The 20089-nt window shown below is 39.1% G+C and overlaps 1 protein-coding gene across 5 annotated transcripts in view; it reads right to left on the bottom strand.

The window, feature by feature from the left end:
* Nucleotides 1-20089, bottom strand: part of LOC126425291 (zinc finger protein 501-like) — a 438372-nt gene that overhangs the window by 393975 nt on the left and 24308 nt on the right. For all 5 annotated transcript variants that reach the window (XM_050088262.1, XM_050088264.1, XM_050088263.1 and 2 more), the window contains exon 3: nt 9969-10037. In XM_050088262.1, the coding sequence (XP_049944219.1) occupies nt 9969-10037 (69 nt within the window). The remainder of the gene's footprint in view (nt 1-9968; nt 10038-20089) is intronic.

Genomic DNA, 20089 nt, shown 5'->3' on the forward strand with positions numbered 1-20089 from the left:
TTGTCGAGGTTTTTTTGGTTTAGGTGAGCCAGGTGACTTCCATTGTGATGACTGTTGTTTACTTTCTGGATCATACCCATAGCACCATGACTCATCACCTGTAATGATTTTGTTGAAAAAATGTGGATCATCTTTGAACGCGTCCTTCATCTTTGAACGCGTCCTTCATTTCGAGACAGGCTTGAACGCAATGATCCCTTTGATCTCCGGTAACAAGCTTCGGCACAAATTCTGCTGCCACTCTTCGCATCCCCAAATCGACGGTCAAGACGCGCTGAATTGAGCTCCAGGACAACCCGGAGAAGTTCTTGAGTTGGTCGATTGTCCTGCGTCGGTCTTCACTGATGAGATCACGGATTTTGTCGATGTTGTCTTCGCTTCAAGCAGTTGAAGGTCGACCGGAATGGGGCTGATCTTCAACCACCATTTCTCCCTTTTTAAACCGAGAAAACCATTCTTACACTTGCATTTTACTAAGAGCATGGTCTTTGTAGGCTGTCTGAATCATCGCAACAGTTTCTGCTGCGTTCTTGCCGAGCAAGAAACAAAACTTCACTGCCGCATGTTTTTCGTAAGAACTAGCCATTTCCTCTTGTCACGTCTGCACTGTACGCACACTCAAAGAACTGCCAAAGAAACCACACTTCTCACTGTTGGGTGGTGCCGCATGGCAGAATGACTCAGAAGAGCTCCTACTACAACCCTCTGGCGGCGCAACCTGCTACTACAAGTACATGATGAGCAGCATTACGATTCCGGTTACTTTTGGGTCCCCCCTAGTAGATGGCGGAACTTGTGGGCTTCTCATTCCCGTGTTTAATCTCTTCCTGTCCCTGCAGACTATGCTGGACGCACTGGTAGTTGTTCAGGGCCGGCTGCTACAGCACTCAGAGGACAAGTTGCGCACAACCTAGATGTTCAGCATCCTCCGCCTGTGTTCCTTCCATCTGACCCGGGATGGGGCCAGTGGACTTGCTGTTTGGACCCATTCGGATCAATATTTTGCTGCTTATAGACCTTATGGTGAAGTAACAAAGTGTGCATTTTTCTTGTCCACCGCAAGCAATCTGGACAATCCTATTCTGAATGGTTTGCCTCCTTGGAAAGACTAACGTTTAACTGTCAGACTGTATGTGAAAATCTTAACAATGCCCTGCCTTAGGTAGATTATTCAGTGCTCAGAGAATTGTTACTGTTCACATTCTGGACTTAGGGCTTCAAACAACCCCCTCCACTTGGGCAATCCATCATTAAATGAATGCTTATCAGTGGTGTGTGCTTTTGAACAAGTCCAATGCTCTGTGTAAGCATTAAAATAAGGTGTAAGCTCTGTACTACTCAGAACATTTGTTCTACTATAAATTCTCTTACACATCATGCTGATAATGACAAAAACTATTTGTTCTCCAGTCAATTCTGTTCAAAATAATGTGATCTCAGTTCTCGAATGTTTTGGTGACATGATTTTTGTGAATTGGACACTGATGGACATATTGTTAAATTTCCAATAGATACTGGATCTTCCAAGTCTATTATTAATGTGAATATTTATGCTTTAATTGGTTCTCCATAATTTTTCTCTTCTCATACTTTCAAAAACTAAAATAACCACTAAGTGACACTTCTGGTTGTTGCCATGCGCACATACAGTACAATTCAGTCAACACACTGCCACAGTTTCTTGTCACGCACTTGTGCACATCAACTAACATTTTGGGCCTCGATCTTTTCCAGCATTTACATTTCTTTGTCCCTGATCCGAGTGCTCCTATCCAGATCTCTGATGTGGCTGACGTCGTGACCCACTACCTATTTCAGCACCTAGGCCGGAACTGCTGGTGCAAAGGGATAGTTTCCCATAGCACTCCAAAGGGCCTCTTTGGGATACAATTTTGATGATAATTCTGGATTCTTCCACTGGGTACCCATACTCAGGACAACCCACAGGTGTTCCCCACCATCCAGGTGCTTTGGCAAATCTACACTGGACAGCCTACTCCACCCCATCATGTCGTACTCTGTTGTGCACTTCGTGCCAAGCGATCCTTCATCGTTCGATGCAGTTGACTGAGTGCACCTCTACCGAGGCATCTCAAACAGACCTGCTGGCAGCTTTCTACGTCTGTCTCCAGCCCCCACCCAGTGTCCTTTTTGTAGATGCCTATCTCTGATTCTGCTCTCTTTCTGGTTCTTTTTTGTCAAGGACATACCATGCTACAGGAGAAATCTGCCCACACCTTCGACTTCCCATCAGTGTTGTAGGTGGGACAAAGTGGGTGTTGCCTCTGCCCTCTTCCACTGCTAACCTACTGACATGCATCAGTTTCTTCAGTCTGTTCCCAGTTCGCAACCCTTTCCAATTCCAGTTGCTGTTTTCTCACAATCCTGCAGAGGAGGGGATGCTCCACCATTTCACTGCCCAGTGGCAGTGACCTATTATGACGACCAGACGACCAACAACTGAGCAGCCGGCAGCCGTCACTCCACTCACAGTTCCAAGGTCAAAGGTGCAAAGGTGCTTCACTTCCTTTCCCATGGTGCCTGCCAGATGACATTCCTTTGTACAGCACTTAATGACTCGTTGTATCACACATGATGGCCTTTCAGCAAGGCTAACAGTAACAGCTGCCTTGACAGGGCACTACAGCCAACAGAACTACTTTACCACTCCTTCCACAGAAGCATATCCCCTACCATGCCATGAGCCAATGAGCGAGCAGCTCATCAACCCAATCAGTAGTAGCCAGTCACATGGCTTAAGTGTAATTCATACTCATGACAATACCAGTTCTGCAGCCTCTACAGTCAGTTCACAGCACGATCAGTTCACAGTTGGAGTCCACCCTAAGAAGCCTGCGAGCTACCACCTGCAGCAGTTGTCGGTGAGCTGTATCACCACCAGTACAGTGGAGCTACACGAAGTTGTCTCGGTAGATAACTTGGTAGGTACAGACTTGTAATCGAGGAACTATCAGAGACTCGTAGCATGTCAGGTTGCTGACTTAGTTATTGGAAATTACCTGTTTCAGGGAGTGATATTTGTATTCAGTTACACCTGAGTTCTACATTTCTGTATCCTGATTATTTATTTGTGCAGTTGCCCGGCACTTTTTTTTTTTTTTGGTCGTCAGTCTACTGACTGGTTTGATGCGGCCCGCCACGAATTCCTTTCCTGTGCTAACCTCTTCATCTCAGAGTAGCACTTGCAACCTACGTCCTCAATTATTTGCTTGATGTATTCCGATCTCTGTCTTCCTCTACAGTTTTTGCCCTCTACAGCTCCCTCTAGTATCATGGAAGTCATTCCCTCATGTCGTAGCAGATGTCCTATCATCCTGTCCCTTCTCCTTATCAGTGTTTTCCACATATTCCTTTCCTCTCCGATTCTGCGTAGAACCTCCTCATTCCTTACCTTATCAGTCCACCTAATTTTCAACATTCGTCTATAGCACCACATCTCAAATGCTTCAATTCTCTTCTCTTCCGGTTTTCCCACAGTCCATGTTTCACTACCATACAATGCTGTACTCCAGACGTACATCCTCAGAAATTTCTTCCTCAAATTAAGGCCGGTATTTGATACTAGTAGACTTCTCTTGGCCAGAAATGCCTTTTTTGCCATAGCGAGTCTGCTTTTGATGTCCTCCTTGCTCCATCCGTCATTGGTTATTTTACTGCCTAGGTAGCAGAATTCCTTAACTTCAATGACTTCATGACCATCAATCCTGATGTTAAGTTTCTCGCTGTTCTCATTTCTACTACTTCTCATTACCTTCGTCTTTCTCCAATTTACTCTCAAACCATACTGTGTTCTCATTAGACTGTTCATTCCGTTCAGCAGATCACTTAATTCTTCTTCACTTTCACTCAGGATAGCAATGTCATCAGCGAATCGTATCATTTATATCCTTTCACCTTGTATTTTTATTCCACTCCTGAACCTTTCTTTTATTTCCATTATTGCTTCCTCGATGTACAGATTGAAGAGTAGGGGCGAAAGGCTACAGCCTTGTCTTACACCCTTCTTAATACGAGCACTTCGTTCTTGATCAACCACTCTTATTATTCCCTCTTGGTTGTTGTACATATTGTATATGACCCGTCTCTCCCTACAGCTTACCCCTACTTTTTTCAGAATCTCGAACAGCTTGCACCATTTTATATTGTTGAACGCTTTTTCCAGGTCGACAAATCCTATGAAAGTGTCTTGATTTTTCTTTAGCCTTGCTTCCATTATTAGCCGTAACGTCAGAATTGCCTCTCTCATCCCTTTACTTTTCCTAAAGCCAAACTGATCATCACCTAGCGCATTCTCAATTTTCTTTTCCATTCTTCTGTATATTATTCTTGTAAGCAGCTTCGATGCATGAGCTGTTAAGCTGGTTGTGCAATAATTCTCGCACTTGTCAGCTCTCGCCGTCTTCGGAATTGTGTGGATGATGCTTTTCCGAAAGTCAGATGGTATGTCACCAGACTCATATATTCTACACACCAATGTGAATAGTCGTTTTGCTGCCACTTCCCCCAATGATTTTAGAAATTCTGATGGAATGTTATCTATTCCTTCTGCCTTATTTGACCGTAAGTCGTCCAAAGCTCTTTTAAATTTCGATTCTAATACTGGATCCGCTATCTCTTCTAAATCGACTCCTGTTTCTTCTTCTATCACATCAGACAAATCTTCACCCTCATAGAGGCTTTCAATGTATTCTTTCCACCTATCTGCTCTCTCCTCTGCATTTAACAGTGTAATTCCCGTTGCATTCTTAATGTTACCACCGTTGCTTTTAATGTCACCAAAAGTCATTTTGACTTTCCTGTATGCTGAGTCTGTCCTTCCGACAATCATATCTTTTTCGATGTCTTCACATTTTTCCTTCAGTCATTTTGTCTTAGCTTCCCTGCACTTCCTATTTATTTCATTCCTCAGCGAATTGTATTTCTGTATTCCTGATTTTCCCGGAACATGTTTGTACTTCCTCCTTTCATCAATCAACTGAAGTATTTCTTCTGTTACCCATGGTTTCTTCGCAGCTACCTTCTTTGTACCTGTGTTTTCCTTCCCAACTTCTGTGATGGCCCTTTTTAGAGATGTCCATTCCTCTTCAACTGTACTGCCTACTGTGCTATTCCTTATTGCTGTATCTATAGCGTTAGAGAACTTCAAACGTATCTTGTCATTCCTTAGTACTTCCGTATCCCACTTCTTTGCGTATTGATTCTTCCTGACTAATGTCTTGAACTTCAGCCTACTCTTCATCACTACTATATTGTGATCTGAGTCTATATCTGCTCCTGGGTACGCCTTACAATCCAGTATCTGATTTCGAAATCTCTGTCTGACCATGATGTAATCTAATCGAAATCTTCCCGTATCTCACGGCCTTTTCCAAGTATACCTCCTCCTCTTGTGGTTCTTGAACAGGGTATTTGCTATTACTAGCTTAAACTTGTTACAGAACTCAATTAGTCTTTCTCCTCTTTCATTCCTTGTCCCAAGCCCATATTCTCCTGTAACCTTTTCTTCTACTCCTTCCCCTACAACTGCATTCCAGTTGCCCATGACTATTAGATTTTCGTCCCCTTTACATACTGCATTACCCTTTCAATATCCTCATACACTTTCTCTATCTGTTCATCTTCAGCTTGCGACGTCGGCATGTATACCTGAACTATCGTTGTCGGTGTTGGTCTGCTGTCGATTCTGATTAGAACAACCCGGTCACTCAACTGTTCACAGTAACACACTCTCTGCCCTACCTTCCCATTCATAACGAATCCTACACCTGTTATACCATTTTCTGCTGCTGTTGATATTACCTGATACTCATCTGACCAGAAATCCTTGTCTTCCTTCCACTTCACTTCACTGACCCCTACTATATCTAGATTGAGCCTTTGCATTTCCCTTTTCAGATTTTCTAGTTTCCATACCACGTTCAAACTTCTGACATTCCACGCCCCGACTCGTAGAACGTTATCCTTTCGTTGATTATTCATCCGGCACTACACTGGCGCAAACGTTACAGTAGGTCATTGTGGGAGATGAGTCAACAACATAGCAGAGGCATAGTCAATACATATACAACAATTAGGCTTTACCATGCATTACACACTGGTTTCCAGAGGTATTATGCAGATTATGCGGAATTTGACCGTAGGTTTATAAGCAACATACAATTTCTATGTTAAAACATAGGTACATGTTGGTCATTTAATTAACTATTTTTTTCTAATGTTTATCTACAACAAAATCTGACAAATGTAATACACACACATACCATATGCTTCAGCAGATAAGACAACTGTTGAAGCATAAAAAAGGAGCTCAAAATTAGAGTATTCTTATACACAGATATAAAACATAGACTGAAATTTATAGAAATTAAAACCATTACAAAATAAAATAAATCACTCCCCAATGCATTTAAAACACTGCAGAATCCTCACGATCATCATCTAAGGAAAGCAGTTCCACAAGTGTATCCTCACTTTGTTGAGAAGCTTGTCATATGGGTCCCATTCTGCACCTTGTGAATCGATTTCAGCTTCATCATCAGTATCCCATAATAAATCGTCCTCAGTATCATTGGTAGCATTGGAAACCCCCCTTCTTGAAGTATTTGGTCACTGTTTGCACATTCACTTTTTCTCATGATCTGATCACAAAATTACACATAAAACGTCAAGTGATGCATCCCACATAGCTCCACCTTTATTACGTGAATTTTTGCCATCATCATCCAATTTTTCCATTGTTCACGCATGTGGGTTTTAAATGGTTTACTCATAGAGATGTCTGTGGGTTGTAGCATCGAAGTCAAACCACTCAATTTGACAGAAATCTTAATTGCTAAGTGCTATGTGATTTTTGGTATTATCAGTTATGTGACTCAATAACATATGTCACACTCCACAATTTTACAACATTCTCATCCGTCCAACCCTTCTTGTAAAAATGTACAAAAATGCCTGGCAGAAATTTTATTTTAGAAATGGTTTTCTGCTTGAAAACTACCGTAGATTTTAACATTGTTCCATCTGTGATGCACATTAATGCTAATGTAAACCTGGTCTTTCCATGGTCTGTACTTCTGACTTTAACAGTTTTTACACCTTTTGTTTCCATAGCCCTATTGTTTTTCACACTGGGTTCATTGGTGTTTCATCCATATTTCCAATATGAGACAGTGGAAAATTGTACTTTTGCCTCATATGAATAACAAGCTTATGAAAACTCATAGCTTTAAGGTCAAGATCTTTCTGCAATTTTTATGCAGCTTCTGTTTCCTGCTATATTACCAGATTTTTTTATGTTTGTGAAATGATTGCATCAACCTAAAGTTGCTTAAAATTCTTTGGCGTGCTATGGATTGGCTCATGCCAACTTCAGTGCATAAGCTCTAATCATATTTCTTATAACAACATCACAATTCTGCGTCTGTTTTTATAGCCATTCTGCAATGCTATTTTACTTGGCCAGCAAGCTAACATTTTTTCATTGGCATTTTTAATAGCATTTTCATTCTTTCATCAATCTCTAGCCATCTTCTCTTTTATATTGAATGCCCTTGCTGCAGCACAGTTGTTTTATTCTTTAGCCTGTTTTATGATCTTTAACTTGAACATTGCTTCATATTTCCTTCTTTTTGTTGTTTCCATCATTAAGCACACACTTCACAAATTTCACAAACTGTTTGAACACACAATACAACATATTATAATACTTAATAGCTGTATATTTGAGAGGCAAAACCATAACAATGCTAAAGGAGGCTTTTGCTTCATGATGTGATGATGATGATGATGATGATTGATTTGTGGGGCATTCAACTGCGCAGTTATCAGCGCCTGTATAAATTACCAATCTTTATTCAGTTCAATCTCGCTAATTTCACGAATTATGATTAAATGATGAGAACACCACAAACATCCAGTCCCCAAGTGGAAAAATCCCCCAACCCAGCCAGGAACCAAACCCGTGATGCCATGACATGTCCAACAGTACCAAGTGTTTAGTAGGACAGGACGGGTATGTCCAAAAAAATGAATACCCAATATGATGCTTTTATAAATACTCAAGATCATTACCATAATCAGTGTGCTTATTATTATCCAGATGACCACCATTCTAAACTAAATTTATAGGCCACTGATAGTTTGGGGATCATCTGATAGGGCGGGCATATGGTAAAACTATATATCTTTGACAAAAATTTATACTTAGTCTCGTCTGAAGGTTGTCTTATTTGCCGAAATATACAGTACATATAATATTTGTGCAGAAATTCATCTGTGGAGGAGGAGGAATTATCCTAAAGAAATGAGTTGTTTGTTATTACAATGTTCAGTATCTGTCAGCAGCTTTTTTCCCAATGTAGGTAGTCCAACAATTTTACACTGCATAGTTCACTCTTTGCTGGCAAGAGTAGGTTTAAGGTGTGGATAGAGAGGGTTATTTTTGCTTCCAGTGTTGTGTTTATGGATGCTACTATTATTTTTAAATTGTGCCTCATTTCTTCACAATTAACTGCACAAGAGAGTAAATGTATTGTGAGGCTGACATTAGTATGCTTAATCATCTAAATGGTTCCCTACATGAAATTTTGGGATGAGCGCCAGATTTTATCCTTACATAACATTTCTGTGCAATGAACACTTTGTATTTATGTGTGGACTGTAGCAAAATGTTACTCCATTAGATAGAACAAATGGAAGTATATGAAGTAAGCTAATTTTCTAATGTTTACATCAGCAAAATGAGCAGCTATGCACTGAGGAAATGTTTCTGCATTCAAGCATTTTAGATCTATAATATTTTAAAATTTGTACATGCCTGGAGCAGTAACCATAGAATGAAACCTTCTTGTAGAAATAGTAGACAGCCAATCAGGTGCAAATTGGAAGGTTTATTAAAGACCCTTTGGCATAGTTTCAATGTTTATAATAATGGTTTCTTCATAAGGAAAATATAGAAAACTGGATTACATGTTGTGGCAGAGGTACATCAAAACACAGCCAAAAAGCATCGCCAAATATAAAATTTCACCTCCATATTATATTAAAACACGCGCAACGTGATTGTTGCCATATGGTACTTCCTCACCAATGCACAACTAGTGTGCTAGCTGATTTGCGTGCATACTAATGAGAACTTGAACTGTAAATCATATATTATATAGATCTTCTAGTAAAAACAGTAAACAGTTAATCAATTGCAAATTGGAAGGTTTCTTAAAACTCCTTCAGTTCATATCTGTGCACTAGCTGTACATTGGTGAGGAAGAGCCATATGACAACAACCCATGTTTTAATTTAATATGGAGGTGAAATTTTATATTTGAAGATGTCTTTCTGGTGTATTTAGAAGTACCTCCACCACAATATGTAATCCATATTTTCCTTATGAAGGAGCCATTTTTATAAACCATGGTAAAGGAGCATTAATAAATCTTCCAGCTTGCAACTGATTGGCTGCTCCTTATTTGTACAAGAAGATCTATAATATATGTTTTACAATTAAAATTCTCATTAACATGCGCACAAAGTAGTTCTGAACATTAAGTTTTACATTTTTCCTTTCCTCTATACTAGTACTTATGACTACATATGTTGGCATGTACAGAACTGAATAAACTGTGTTTTTTCTAAGTTAGGTGATTTACTGAGAAAGGATCAGTCCCACTTTTAAGATTTCACATATTGTTCTTTCTGTATCATCATTCCAGATAAAACAAGTTCAAGAGATGAAAGAGAGGCAATTTAGAATTTCACACACCATCAATAACAAGGTCATTACAGATGAAGAACAGGGTGAGAAGAAAGAAGGAAATAAAACGCATCCTTTTCAAAGGAATGCATCCTTTTCAAAGGAATTATCTTGGTATTACATCCAATCAATCATGTTGAGCACAGCAGCTTGCAGATAACATATTAGGATGTAATGATAAGTAAATTTTACTACTTACTGAAGGTTCTTCTTTAACAGATATGAACTCGATCTCTCGGTTAGCAGGCACAAGTGGTTCAGACTCCACCTGAATCAAAGAAAATGAGTTAAGTACAGATGAAACACAGAGTACAAGAAGCACAGACAAAATAAGTCTTCTCACAACAAATGTATATGTCAAGACAATTAACAGTCTGTGCCAGACCTTGATTTGAACCCGTGTTCCCCACATTTCATGATCAGGTTCTGAAACTGTAAGATTATCTGGAGGTGAACTTTGTTCAGATCTTACACAGACCTTTTTGTATTTGAACCTGGTATGTGGAAGGAGAGAATGAATTTTGTTAGTTGGAGAATTTATAGGAACTGATACTGTGCACAACTTACTCCATTATCAGAGGCACTGCCTGTTTTTGCCTTGAGATCTGGTTGTGTTACATTAGCTAAGTCTTAAACGTATAAATTGGCATCAATTTTAGCATGCCAGTGTCAATAGTCTTTGTGTAGAATTTGTCATGAAAATCAAATATTTGTGGACCAGTCACTTCCAGCATTAGGCTATCTGAACATACCTCCTAAGTAAACTCAGACTCCCACTGCCAATGATGTATCCTCATATGATTTATGAACACCACTGCATGAGGTTGTCCAATGGGGTATGTGACGTATCATGTGGTAGATTATGGAGCTGTTCTCCACTGATACCATTCCTCATTCCATCCCACCCCCTGCTCCCCGTGTGAAACTGTCCCCACACGCTCCATGGAAAAACCTCATATAGTGGTATTTAGAAATCATATGAGTGACAAAGAAAGTCTGAGTATGGTTTCAGTTCTCGTTCATATCAACTAACACCATTACATCTTTGTTGTTTTTGTCCCTCCTGCCTTATTCTTTTCATTTTAGTGTATTTAATTCATTTAACTTAAAGAACATTCAAATTATCCCTGCAATTTGTTTAGTACCTGTTGCAGAGCTTGTAAGTTTAAACATATTCAGCTGCCAATCAGGTGCAAGTGGACATACACTTTTGTAGGCAAGTGCCAGTTTTCTATATTTTCCAACCATTATTATAAACATTGAAACTATGCCAAAGGGGCTTTAATAAACCTTCCAATTTGCACCTGATTGGCTGTCTACTATTTCTACAAGAAGGTTTCATTCTATGGTTACTGCTCCAGGCATGTACAAATTTTAGCTGTGGGCAGTGTACTCACACAGGGGATGGAAAGACGGGGAGGGGGGAAGACACCTTACTGTGATCTCCTCCTGTGTGCCAACTGCAGAATACTGGCCATAAAACTGAAGAGTATGTTTCCAATGACATACATTAAAACTAAGTACCACTGGCACTTTGTATCGACAAAATGAAATCATTGCTTCTTCTAATTTGCCCATATGATCAAAACTGTGGAAACTGGGCTACCTTACTGAAACTTTGCAATCACACAGCAATGCTGCGTGCAATCACATACCGCCACAAACAAGATCTAAATGGCGACTGCTAGCAGCCGGTTGCAGCGGTGACTGGAAGAAGTGACATTTTTGTATCATGGGTAGGTTTGGCACGGATGTTATTTAAGTAATACAGAATCAATTATTAATGGTAGAACATTCATATCCAGTCATCAACAAATGTATAAAAGAAAATCTGTATCGAACTTCGACAAATCTTCATCCCTGTATATGCAAATAGCAGCTCTAAGCTAATTGTTATTTGTGAAATTAATGATTAATTAATTGTGCAATAATAAAACTGCCTGTTATTCCAGTCTGGTACCACTTAGCATAAATTTACGTAATAGTATGAGTTGGTTAGGAATATCTTCATTATTTTCTTTGATTTGTTATCTGCTTATAAAGGAAAGTATCAAACTCTTAAATAACATTGATAATTTTTATGTTACCAGCATCTTTTGTAGAAGTAATTTTACATAGGGGGATCGTGCATACTTGTGGAAAGATCAATGGAATATAGAGCAACATTCGATTTCGATTCCCTTAGTAAAGAATGTATATTTGAAAGCTGCTGCCTAGATTTAGGGCAAAAATTTGTAATTTTATCTGCATATAGAATTCCAGATGCAGAAAAAATGAAACATTTTTGTCTAAATTCCAGTGTCTATTGCAAAAATATCAAAAAAAAAAACCAAGAAAAGAGTCATAATAACTGCTGATTTCAACATCGATCTAGCCAGTGAAGCCAATAATTCAACAAAATTCAATGACATGATCCAAATATTGGGTTTCAGTGCTAATGCCACTGATTTCACTTGAGTAAACAAAATGCCTGCAACATGTATAGATAATATTTTAACAAATTATACTTACAATAAAGCAAATACATTTTGTTTAGATTTAGGACTTTCTAATCATTGTCCTCTGTTTATGGAGTTACAAACAACATAAAACTTTGCTCAAAAAATGTATACCATCAAACACCAGTTCAACAAACAAAATATGAACTTATTCGATAACTGATTAACTAGGGTGGAGTGGGCTATAGATCACAGCATTTCATGTTCTGAAAATTTTCCTACTTTCTTAGAAAAGTTCCTACACATTTTTAATGAAACTTTCCTCCTTACTTTACATCATAAAAAAGTAGGAAATAAAGCAAAATGGATTACTGAAGGAGTAAAAACCTCTAGTGCAAGAAATAGAGGGCTACATAGGGAACAAAAACATAACAAAAAGGCTGATTTTGTTACCTGTGTAAAAAAATTACAAAAAAATTTTTAAAGACAGCAAACGAACTGGGAAATAATAGATTTATTTTGGACAGTGAAAATAAATCAAAGTGAACAAAGCTGAAACAGGTGCTACAACTAGAGGGCATGATATTTCTGAAATCAAGATAAAGGATAAAACTATTGTAAATCCTGCTCAAAACTTCTAAATTATTTAACGAATTCTATTTAAATGTAAACACCTCAAACATCAATGTAGAACATTACACAGATAAGAAAGATTTCTTTACCATTGAGTAATTTGCAGGTGGACTTTTCAGTATATTTACCAAAACTAATATAAAAGATATAGAAAATATGATACTATCGTTAAAAGTAAAACATCGGCAGGATGGGATAGGATACCAGCAACAGTGTTAAAAATGAGTCTCTAAAATAAGTGCACAGTCACTATCTACAATAGTTAACCAGCCCCTTCAAGAAGGTTATTTTCTAGACACACTGAAATACGCAGTAGTTAAGCCACTATTCAAAAAAATGCGCAAAAGAACATATGGGAAACAATTGCCCAATTTCTCTTCTTCCATCACTATCAAAAATATTTGGAAAGGTAGTCACCATACAAATTCAAAATTTCATAGAAAAATTTAAAATAATCTCAAAAAATCAGTAAGGGTTCCAAAAAGGTAAAAGCACAGTGTCTGCAGTAAACCGTTCTGTAGATAAAATTAGCTACTCTCTAGATCACTCACTGCATACCAGAGTAATTTTCTGCGAGCTAGCAAAGACTTTTGGTAGTGTGAACCATTCCTTGCTACTCTGTAAACTGGAAAAGTGTGGAATTAGGGCCATGGTATTAGAATGGTTGAAGTCTTATCTAACCAACTGAAGACAAAGAGTGCTTTTATAATCAGAGCGAACAACTTATACTTCAAAATGTAAAACCATTTCACATGGAGTTCCCCAAGATCCTGTCTTAGGTCCCATTCTGATTCTGTTTTACATAAATGATCTACCACGTAATATTGAGTGTCACTCAGTTTTAACTGAAGAAGACACATCTGTAATCATTGAAAGTAACAATACTGACCAAATTCCCCAAACTGTATTAAATACTTTAGAAAAAATAGATACCTAGTCTGATTTAAGCAGGTTAAAATTAAACATGGAAAAGTCTCAGTTAATAGAGTTTAAAAACAAACAAGCAAAATTAAATGATATTCAGGTCAGTCACAGCAACCAAGATTTGCAGGAAGCTATCTGTGCGAAATTCCCAGGAACGCAACTGGATAAAAATCTACCATGGGTCTCACATATACAGCAGCTAGCAAATAAATTAAATGCCGGTAGCCTGGCACTTGCAATGAGAGTATTGTACAATGCTACCAGTATGGGCATGAGAAAAGTAGAAAATCACACCTACTTTGAGTCAGTAATAAGGTATGGAATTGTATTTTGAGTAACTCAAACAATGTGTGTCGAATATTAAAATTCAGAAAACCATCATTAGAAATATGCACAATGTAGGGCAAAGAAAATCATGTTGACCACTCCTAAAAAATCTAAGTATATTAAGTGTACCTCACTGTACATCTCTGAGCTGATTATCTTTGTACACAGTACCCTGACTTATTAGTAGCAAATTGTTTTCAACATGATTACAACACCAGAAATGAAAATAATTTTATGGTGCCCACCCACCATTTAAACTTTATGCTCAAACTTCACATTATGTGGATACAATGAAAGGAAGAAAGGAAGAAAAATGCTCAGCATAAATTTAGAAACACTGAAAAAAACCTTATATGAGAAACTAGTGAAGAAATGTTACTATGCAGTAGAAGAATTCATGAATGACAACCTGTAAATTTGAGCAGTAGAGAGCAATTACTTAGGACTGTTAATTTTTAGAAGTTTATTACTTTTGAAAAGAAATTATTAATTGCTTAATTAATTAATTATTCAGTACAGTATATTATATTGCTGATATTATAAGGAAAATTGTAAACCAGTTTTTTGTATTTTCAAGGTTCTCCTTCACATTAAGTCAATGACTTGAAATTGTATGTCACAAGACAATAAAGTTTCATTCTGTTCTATTCTGTATTTTTTCTCTATTCCATGACATCATAAGAATTAGACTTTCTATGATTATTTAAATATTGTGTGTGGTATGTAGATCCGATTGGCTAATGAGAGACTAGTATCAAAAGATAAATCTTTTGAGGTATATGACTTACATATTTTGTGATAAATTAAATGTCATCTCAAAAATATATATTTGTAAAAAAAAAAAAAAAAAAAAAGACGGAGAGAGAGAGAGAGAGAGAGAGAGAGAGAGAGAGAGAGAGAGGAGAGAACCTGCAGGCTAATCAGGCCATGAGATATTGAATGCCAGGTCAGCTTCAGTCTGTCAGTACTGCGAAGTCAGCCACTGGGTCGTTCTGCCCAGAAGTACTTAGAGGTAGTGAATCTGTGACAGGCACAATGGCTGCAAACATTCAACTGCTAGGAACATTTTCATATGTTTCAGACTTTGTCAATTTTACTGCTGATTTCACTGATGGAAAATCTTGCTCAAGTTTTGGACTCTTAACTTGTTGTTGTTGTTGTTTTTGCTGTTGTTGCGGTCTTCAGTCCTGAGACTGGTTTGATGCAGCTCTCCATGCTAATCCGTCCTGTGCAAGCTCCTTCATCTCCCAGTACCTACTGCAACCTACATCCTTCTGAATCTGCTTGGTGTATTCATCTCTTGGTCTCCCTCTATGATTTTTACCCTCCACGCTGCCCTCCAATGCTAAATTTGTGATCCCTTGATGCCTCAAGACATGTCCTACCAACCGATCCCTTCTTCTAGTCAAGTTGTGCCACAAACTTCTCTTCTCCCCAATCCTATTCAATACCTCCTCATTAGTTACATGATCTACCCAACTAATCTTCAACATTCTTCTGTAGCACCGCATTTCAAAAGCTTCTACGAGGTGCATTCAAGTTCTAAGGCCTCCGATTTTTTTCTCTGGACTGGAAAGAGATAGAAACATGCGCATTGTTTTAAAATGAGGCCGCATTCATTGTCAATACATCCCAGAGATGGCAGCACCGTACGGCAGATGGAATTTTACTGCCAGCGGCGAGAATGAGAACTGTTTTAAATACCTAAAATGGCGACGTTTTCCTTACTTGAACAGTGTGCAATCATTCGTTTTCTGAATTTGCGTGGTGTGAAACCAATTGAAATTCATCGACAGTTGAAGGAGACATGTGGTGATGGAGTTATGGATGTGTCGAAAGTGCGTTCGTGGGTGCGACAGTTTAATGAAGGCAGAACATCGTGTGACAACAAACCGAAACAACCTCGGGCTCGCACAAGCCGGTCTGACGACATGATCGAGAAAGTGGAGAGAATTGTTTTGGGGGATCGCCGAATGACTGTTGAACAGATCGCCTCCAGAGTTGGCATTTCTGTGGGTTCTGTGCACACAATCCTGCATGACGACCTGAAAATGCGAAAAATGTCATCCACGTGGGTGCCACGAATGCTGACGGATGACCACATGGCTGCCCATGTGGCATGTTGACAAGCAACGACAGCATGAATGGGACTTTCTTTCCGTCAGTTGTGATAATGGATGAGACGTGGATGCCATTTTTCAATCCAGAAACAAAGCGCCAGTCAGCTCAATGGAAGCACACAGATTCACCGCCACCAAAAAAATTTCGGGTAACCGCCAGTGCTGAAAAAATGATGGTGTCCATGTTCTGGGACAGCGAGGGCGTAATCCTTACCCATTGCATTCCACAGGGCACTACAGTAACAGGTGCATCCTACAAAAATGTTTTGAAGAACAAATTCCTTCCTGCACCGCTACAAAAACGTCCAGGAAGGGCTGCGCGTGTGCTGTTTCACCAAGACAACGCACCCGCACATCGAGCTAACATTACGCAACAGTTTCTTCGTGATAACAACTTTGAAGTGATTCCTCATGCTCCCTACTCACCTGACCTGGCTCCTAGTGACTTTTGGCTTTTTCCAACAATGAAAGACACTCTCCGTGACCGCACATTCACCAGCCGTGCTGCTATTGCCTCAGCGATTTTCCAGTGGTCAAAACAGAGTCCTAAAGAAGCCTTCGCTGCTGCTATGGAATCATGGCATCAGCGTTGTGAAAAATGTGTACGTCTGCAGGGCGATTACGTCGAGAAGTAACGCCAGTTTCATCGATTTCGGGTGAGTAGTTAATTAGAAAAAATATCGGAGGCCTTAGAACTTGAATGCACCTCGTATTCTCTTCTTGTCCAAACTATTTATTGTACACGTCTCACTTCCATACATGGCTACACTCCATACTAATACTTTCAGAAATGACCTCCTGACACTTAAATCTATACTTGATGTTAACAAATTTCTCTTCTTCAGAAACGCTTTCCTTGCCATTGCCAGTCTACATTTTATATCCTCTCTACTTCGACCATCATCGTTTATTTTGCTCCCCAAATAGCCAAACTCTTTTACTACTTTAAGTGTCTCATTTCCTAATCTAATTCCCTCAGCATCACCCGACTTAATTCGACTACATTCCATTATCCTCGTTTTGCTTTTGTTGATGTTCATCTTATACCCTCCTTTCAAGACACTGTCCATTCCGTTCAACTGCTCTTCCAAGTCCTTTGCTGTCTCTTGACAGAATTACAATGTCATCGGCGAACCTCAAAGTTTTTATTTCTTCTCCCTGGATTTTAATACCTACTCCAAATTTTTCTTTTGTTTCCTTTACTGCTTGCTCAATATACAGATTGAATAACATCGGGGAGAGGCTGCAACCCTGTCTCACTCCCTTCCCAACCGCTGCTTCCCTTTCATGCCCCTCGACTCTTATAACTGCCATCTGGTTTCTGTACAAATTGTAAATAGCCTTTCGCTCCCTGTATTTTACCCCTGCCACCTTCAGAATTTGAAAGAGAGTATTCCAGTCAACATTGTCAAAAGCTTTCTCTAAGTCTACAAATGCTAGAAATGTAGGTTTGCCTTTCCTTAATCTTGCCTATCCTTAATCTTTCTTCTAAGATAAGTCGTAAGGTCAGTATTGCCTCACGTGTTCCAACATTTCTACGGAATCCAAACTGATCTTCCCCATGGTCGGCTTCTACCAGTTTTTCATTTGTCTGTAAATAATTCACGTTAGTATTTTGCAGCTGTGACTTATTAAACTGATAGTTCGGTAATTTTCACATCTGTCAACGCCTGCTTTCTTTGGGATTGGAATTATTATATATATATACTCTCTTTCAAATTCTAAAGGTGGCAGGGGTAAAATACAGGGAGCGAAAGGCTATTTACAATTTGTACAGAAACCAGATGGCAGTTATAAGAGTCGAGGGACATGAAAGGGAAGCAGTGGTTGGGAAGGGAGTAAGACAGGGTTGTAGCCTCTCCCCGATGTTGTTCAATCTGTATATTGAGCAAGCAGTAAAGGAAACAAAAGAAAAATTCGGAGTAGGTATTAAAATTCATGGAGAAGAAATAAAAACTTTGAGGTTCGCCGATGACATTGTAATTCTGTCAGAGACAGCAAAGGACTTGGAAGAGCAGTTGAATGGAATGGACAGTGTCTTGAAAGGAGGATATAAGATGAACATCAACAAAAGCAAAACAAGGATAATGGAGTGTAGTCTAGTTAAGTCGGGTGATGCTGACGGAATTAGATTAGGAAATGAGGCACTTAAAGTAGTAAAGGAGTTTTGCTATTTGGGGAGCAAAATAACTGATGATGGTCGAAGTAGAGAGGATATAAAATGTAGGCTGGCAATGGCGAGGAAAGCGTTTCTGAAGAAGAGAAATTTGTTAACATCCAGTATTGATTTAAGTGTCAGGAAGTCATTTCTGAAAGTATTCGTATGGAGTGTGGCCATGTATGGAAGTGAAACATGGACGATAAATAGTTTGGACAAGAAGAGAATAGAAGCTTTCGAAATGTGGTGCTACAGAAGAATGCTGAAGATTAGATGGGTAGATCACATAACTAATGAGGAAGTATTGAATAGGATTGGGGAGAAGAGAAGTTTGTGGCACAACTTGACCAGAAGAAGGGATCGGTTGGTAGGACATGTTCTGAGGCATCAAGGGATCACCAATTTAGTATTGGAGGGCAGCGTGGAGGGTAAAAATCGTAGGGGGAGACCAAGAGATGAATACACTAAGCAGATTCAGAAGGATGTAGGTTGCAGTAGGTACTGGGAGATGAAAAAGCTTGCACAGGATAGAGTAGCATGGAGAGCTGCATCAAACCAGTCTCAGGACTGAAGACCACAACAACAACATATTCTTCTTGAAGTCTGAGGGTATTTCGCCTGTCTCACACATCTTGCTTACCAGATGGTAGAGTTTTGTCAGGTCTGGCTCTCCCAAGGCCGTCAGTAGTTCTAATGGAATGTTGTCTACTCCCAGGGCCTCGTTTTGACCCAGGTCTTTCAGTGCTCTGTCAAACTCTTCACGCAGTATCGTATCTCCATTTCATCTTCATCTACATCCTCTTCCATTTCCATAATATTGTCCTCAAGTACATCGCCCTTGTATAGACCCTCTATATACTCCTTCCACCTTTCTGCTTTCCCCTCTTTGCTTAGAACTGGGTTTCCATCTGAGCTCTTGATATTCATACAAGTGGCTCTCTTTTCTCCATAGGTCTCTTTAATTTTCCTGTAGGCAGTATCTATCTTACCCCTAGTGATATAAGCCTCTACATCCTTATATTTGTCCTCTAGCCATCCCTGCTTAGCCATTTTGCACTTTCTGTCGATCTCATTTTTGAGACGTTTTTATTCCTTTTTCCCTGCTTCATTTACTGCATTTTTATATTTTCTCCTTTCATCGATTAAATTCAATATTTCTTCTGTTGCCCAAGGATTTCTACTAGACCTCGTCTTTTTACCTACTTGATCCTCTGCTACCTTCACTACTTCATCCCTCAGAGCTACCCATTCGTCTTCTACTGTATTTTTTTCCCCCATTCCTGTCAATTTTTCCCTTATGCTGTCCCTGAAACTCTGTACAACTTCTGGTTTACTCAGTTTATCCAGGTCCCATCTCCTTAAATTCCCACCTTTTTGCAATTTCTTCAGTTTTAATCTACAGTTCATAACCAACAGATTGTGGTCAGAGTCCACATCCGCCCCTGGAAATGTCCTACAATTTAAAACCTGGTTCCTAAATCTCTGTCTTACCGTTATATAATCTATCTGATACCTTCTAGTATCTCCAGGATTCTTCCATGTATACAACCTTCTTTTATGGTTCTTGAACCAAGTGTTAGCTATTATTAAGTTATGCTCTGTGCAAAATTCTACCAGACGGCTTCCTCTTTCATTTCTTAGCCCTAAGCCATATTCACCTACTATGTTTCCTTCTCTCCCTTTTCCTACTGTCGTATTCCAGTCACCCATGACTATTAAA

The sequence above is a fragment of the Schistocerca serialis genome, chromosome 10 (genome assembly GCF_023864345.2).
Source record: "Schistocerca serialis cubense isolate TAMUIC-IGC-003099 chromosome 10, iqSchSeri2.2, whole genome shotgun sequence".
Classification (NCBI taxonomy): Eukaryota; Metazoa; Arthropoda; class Insecta; order Orthoptera; family Acrididae; genus Schistocerca; species Schistocerca serialis.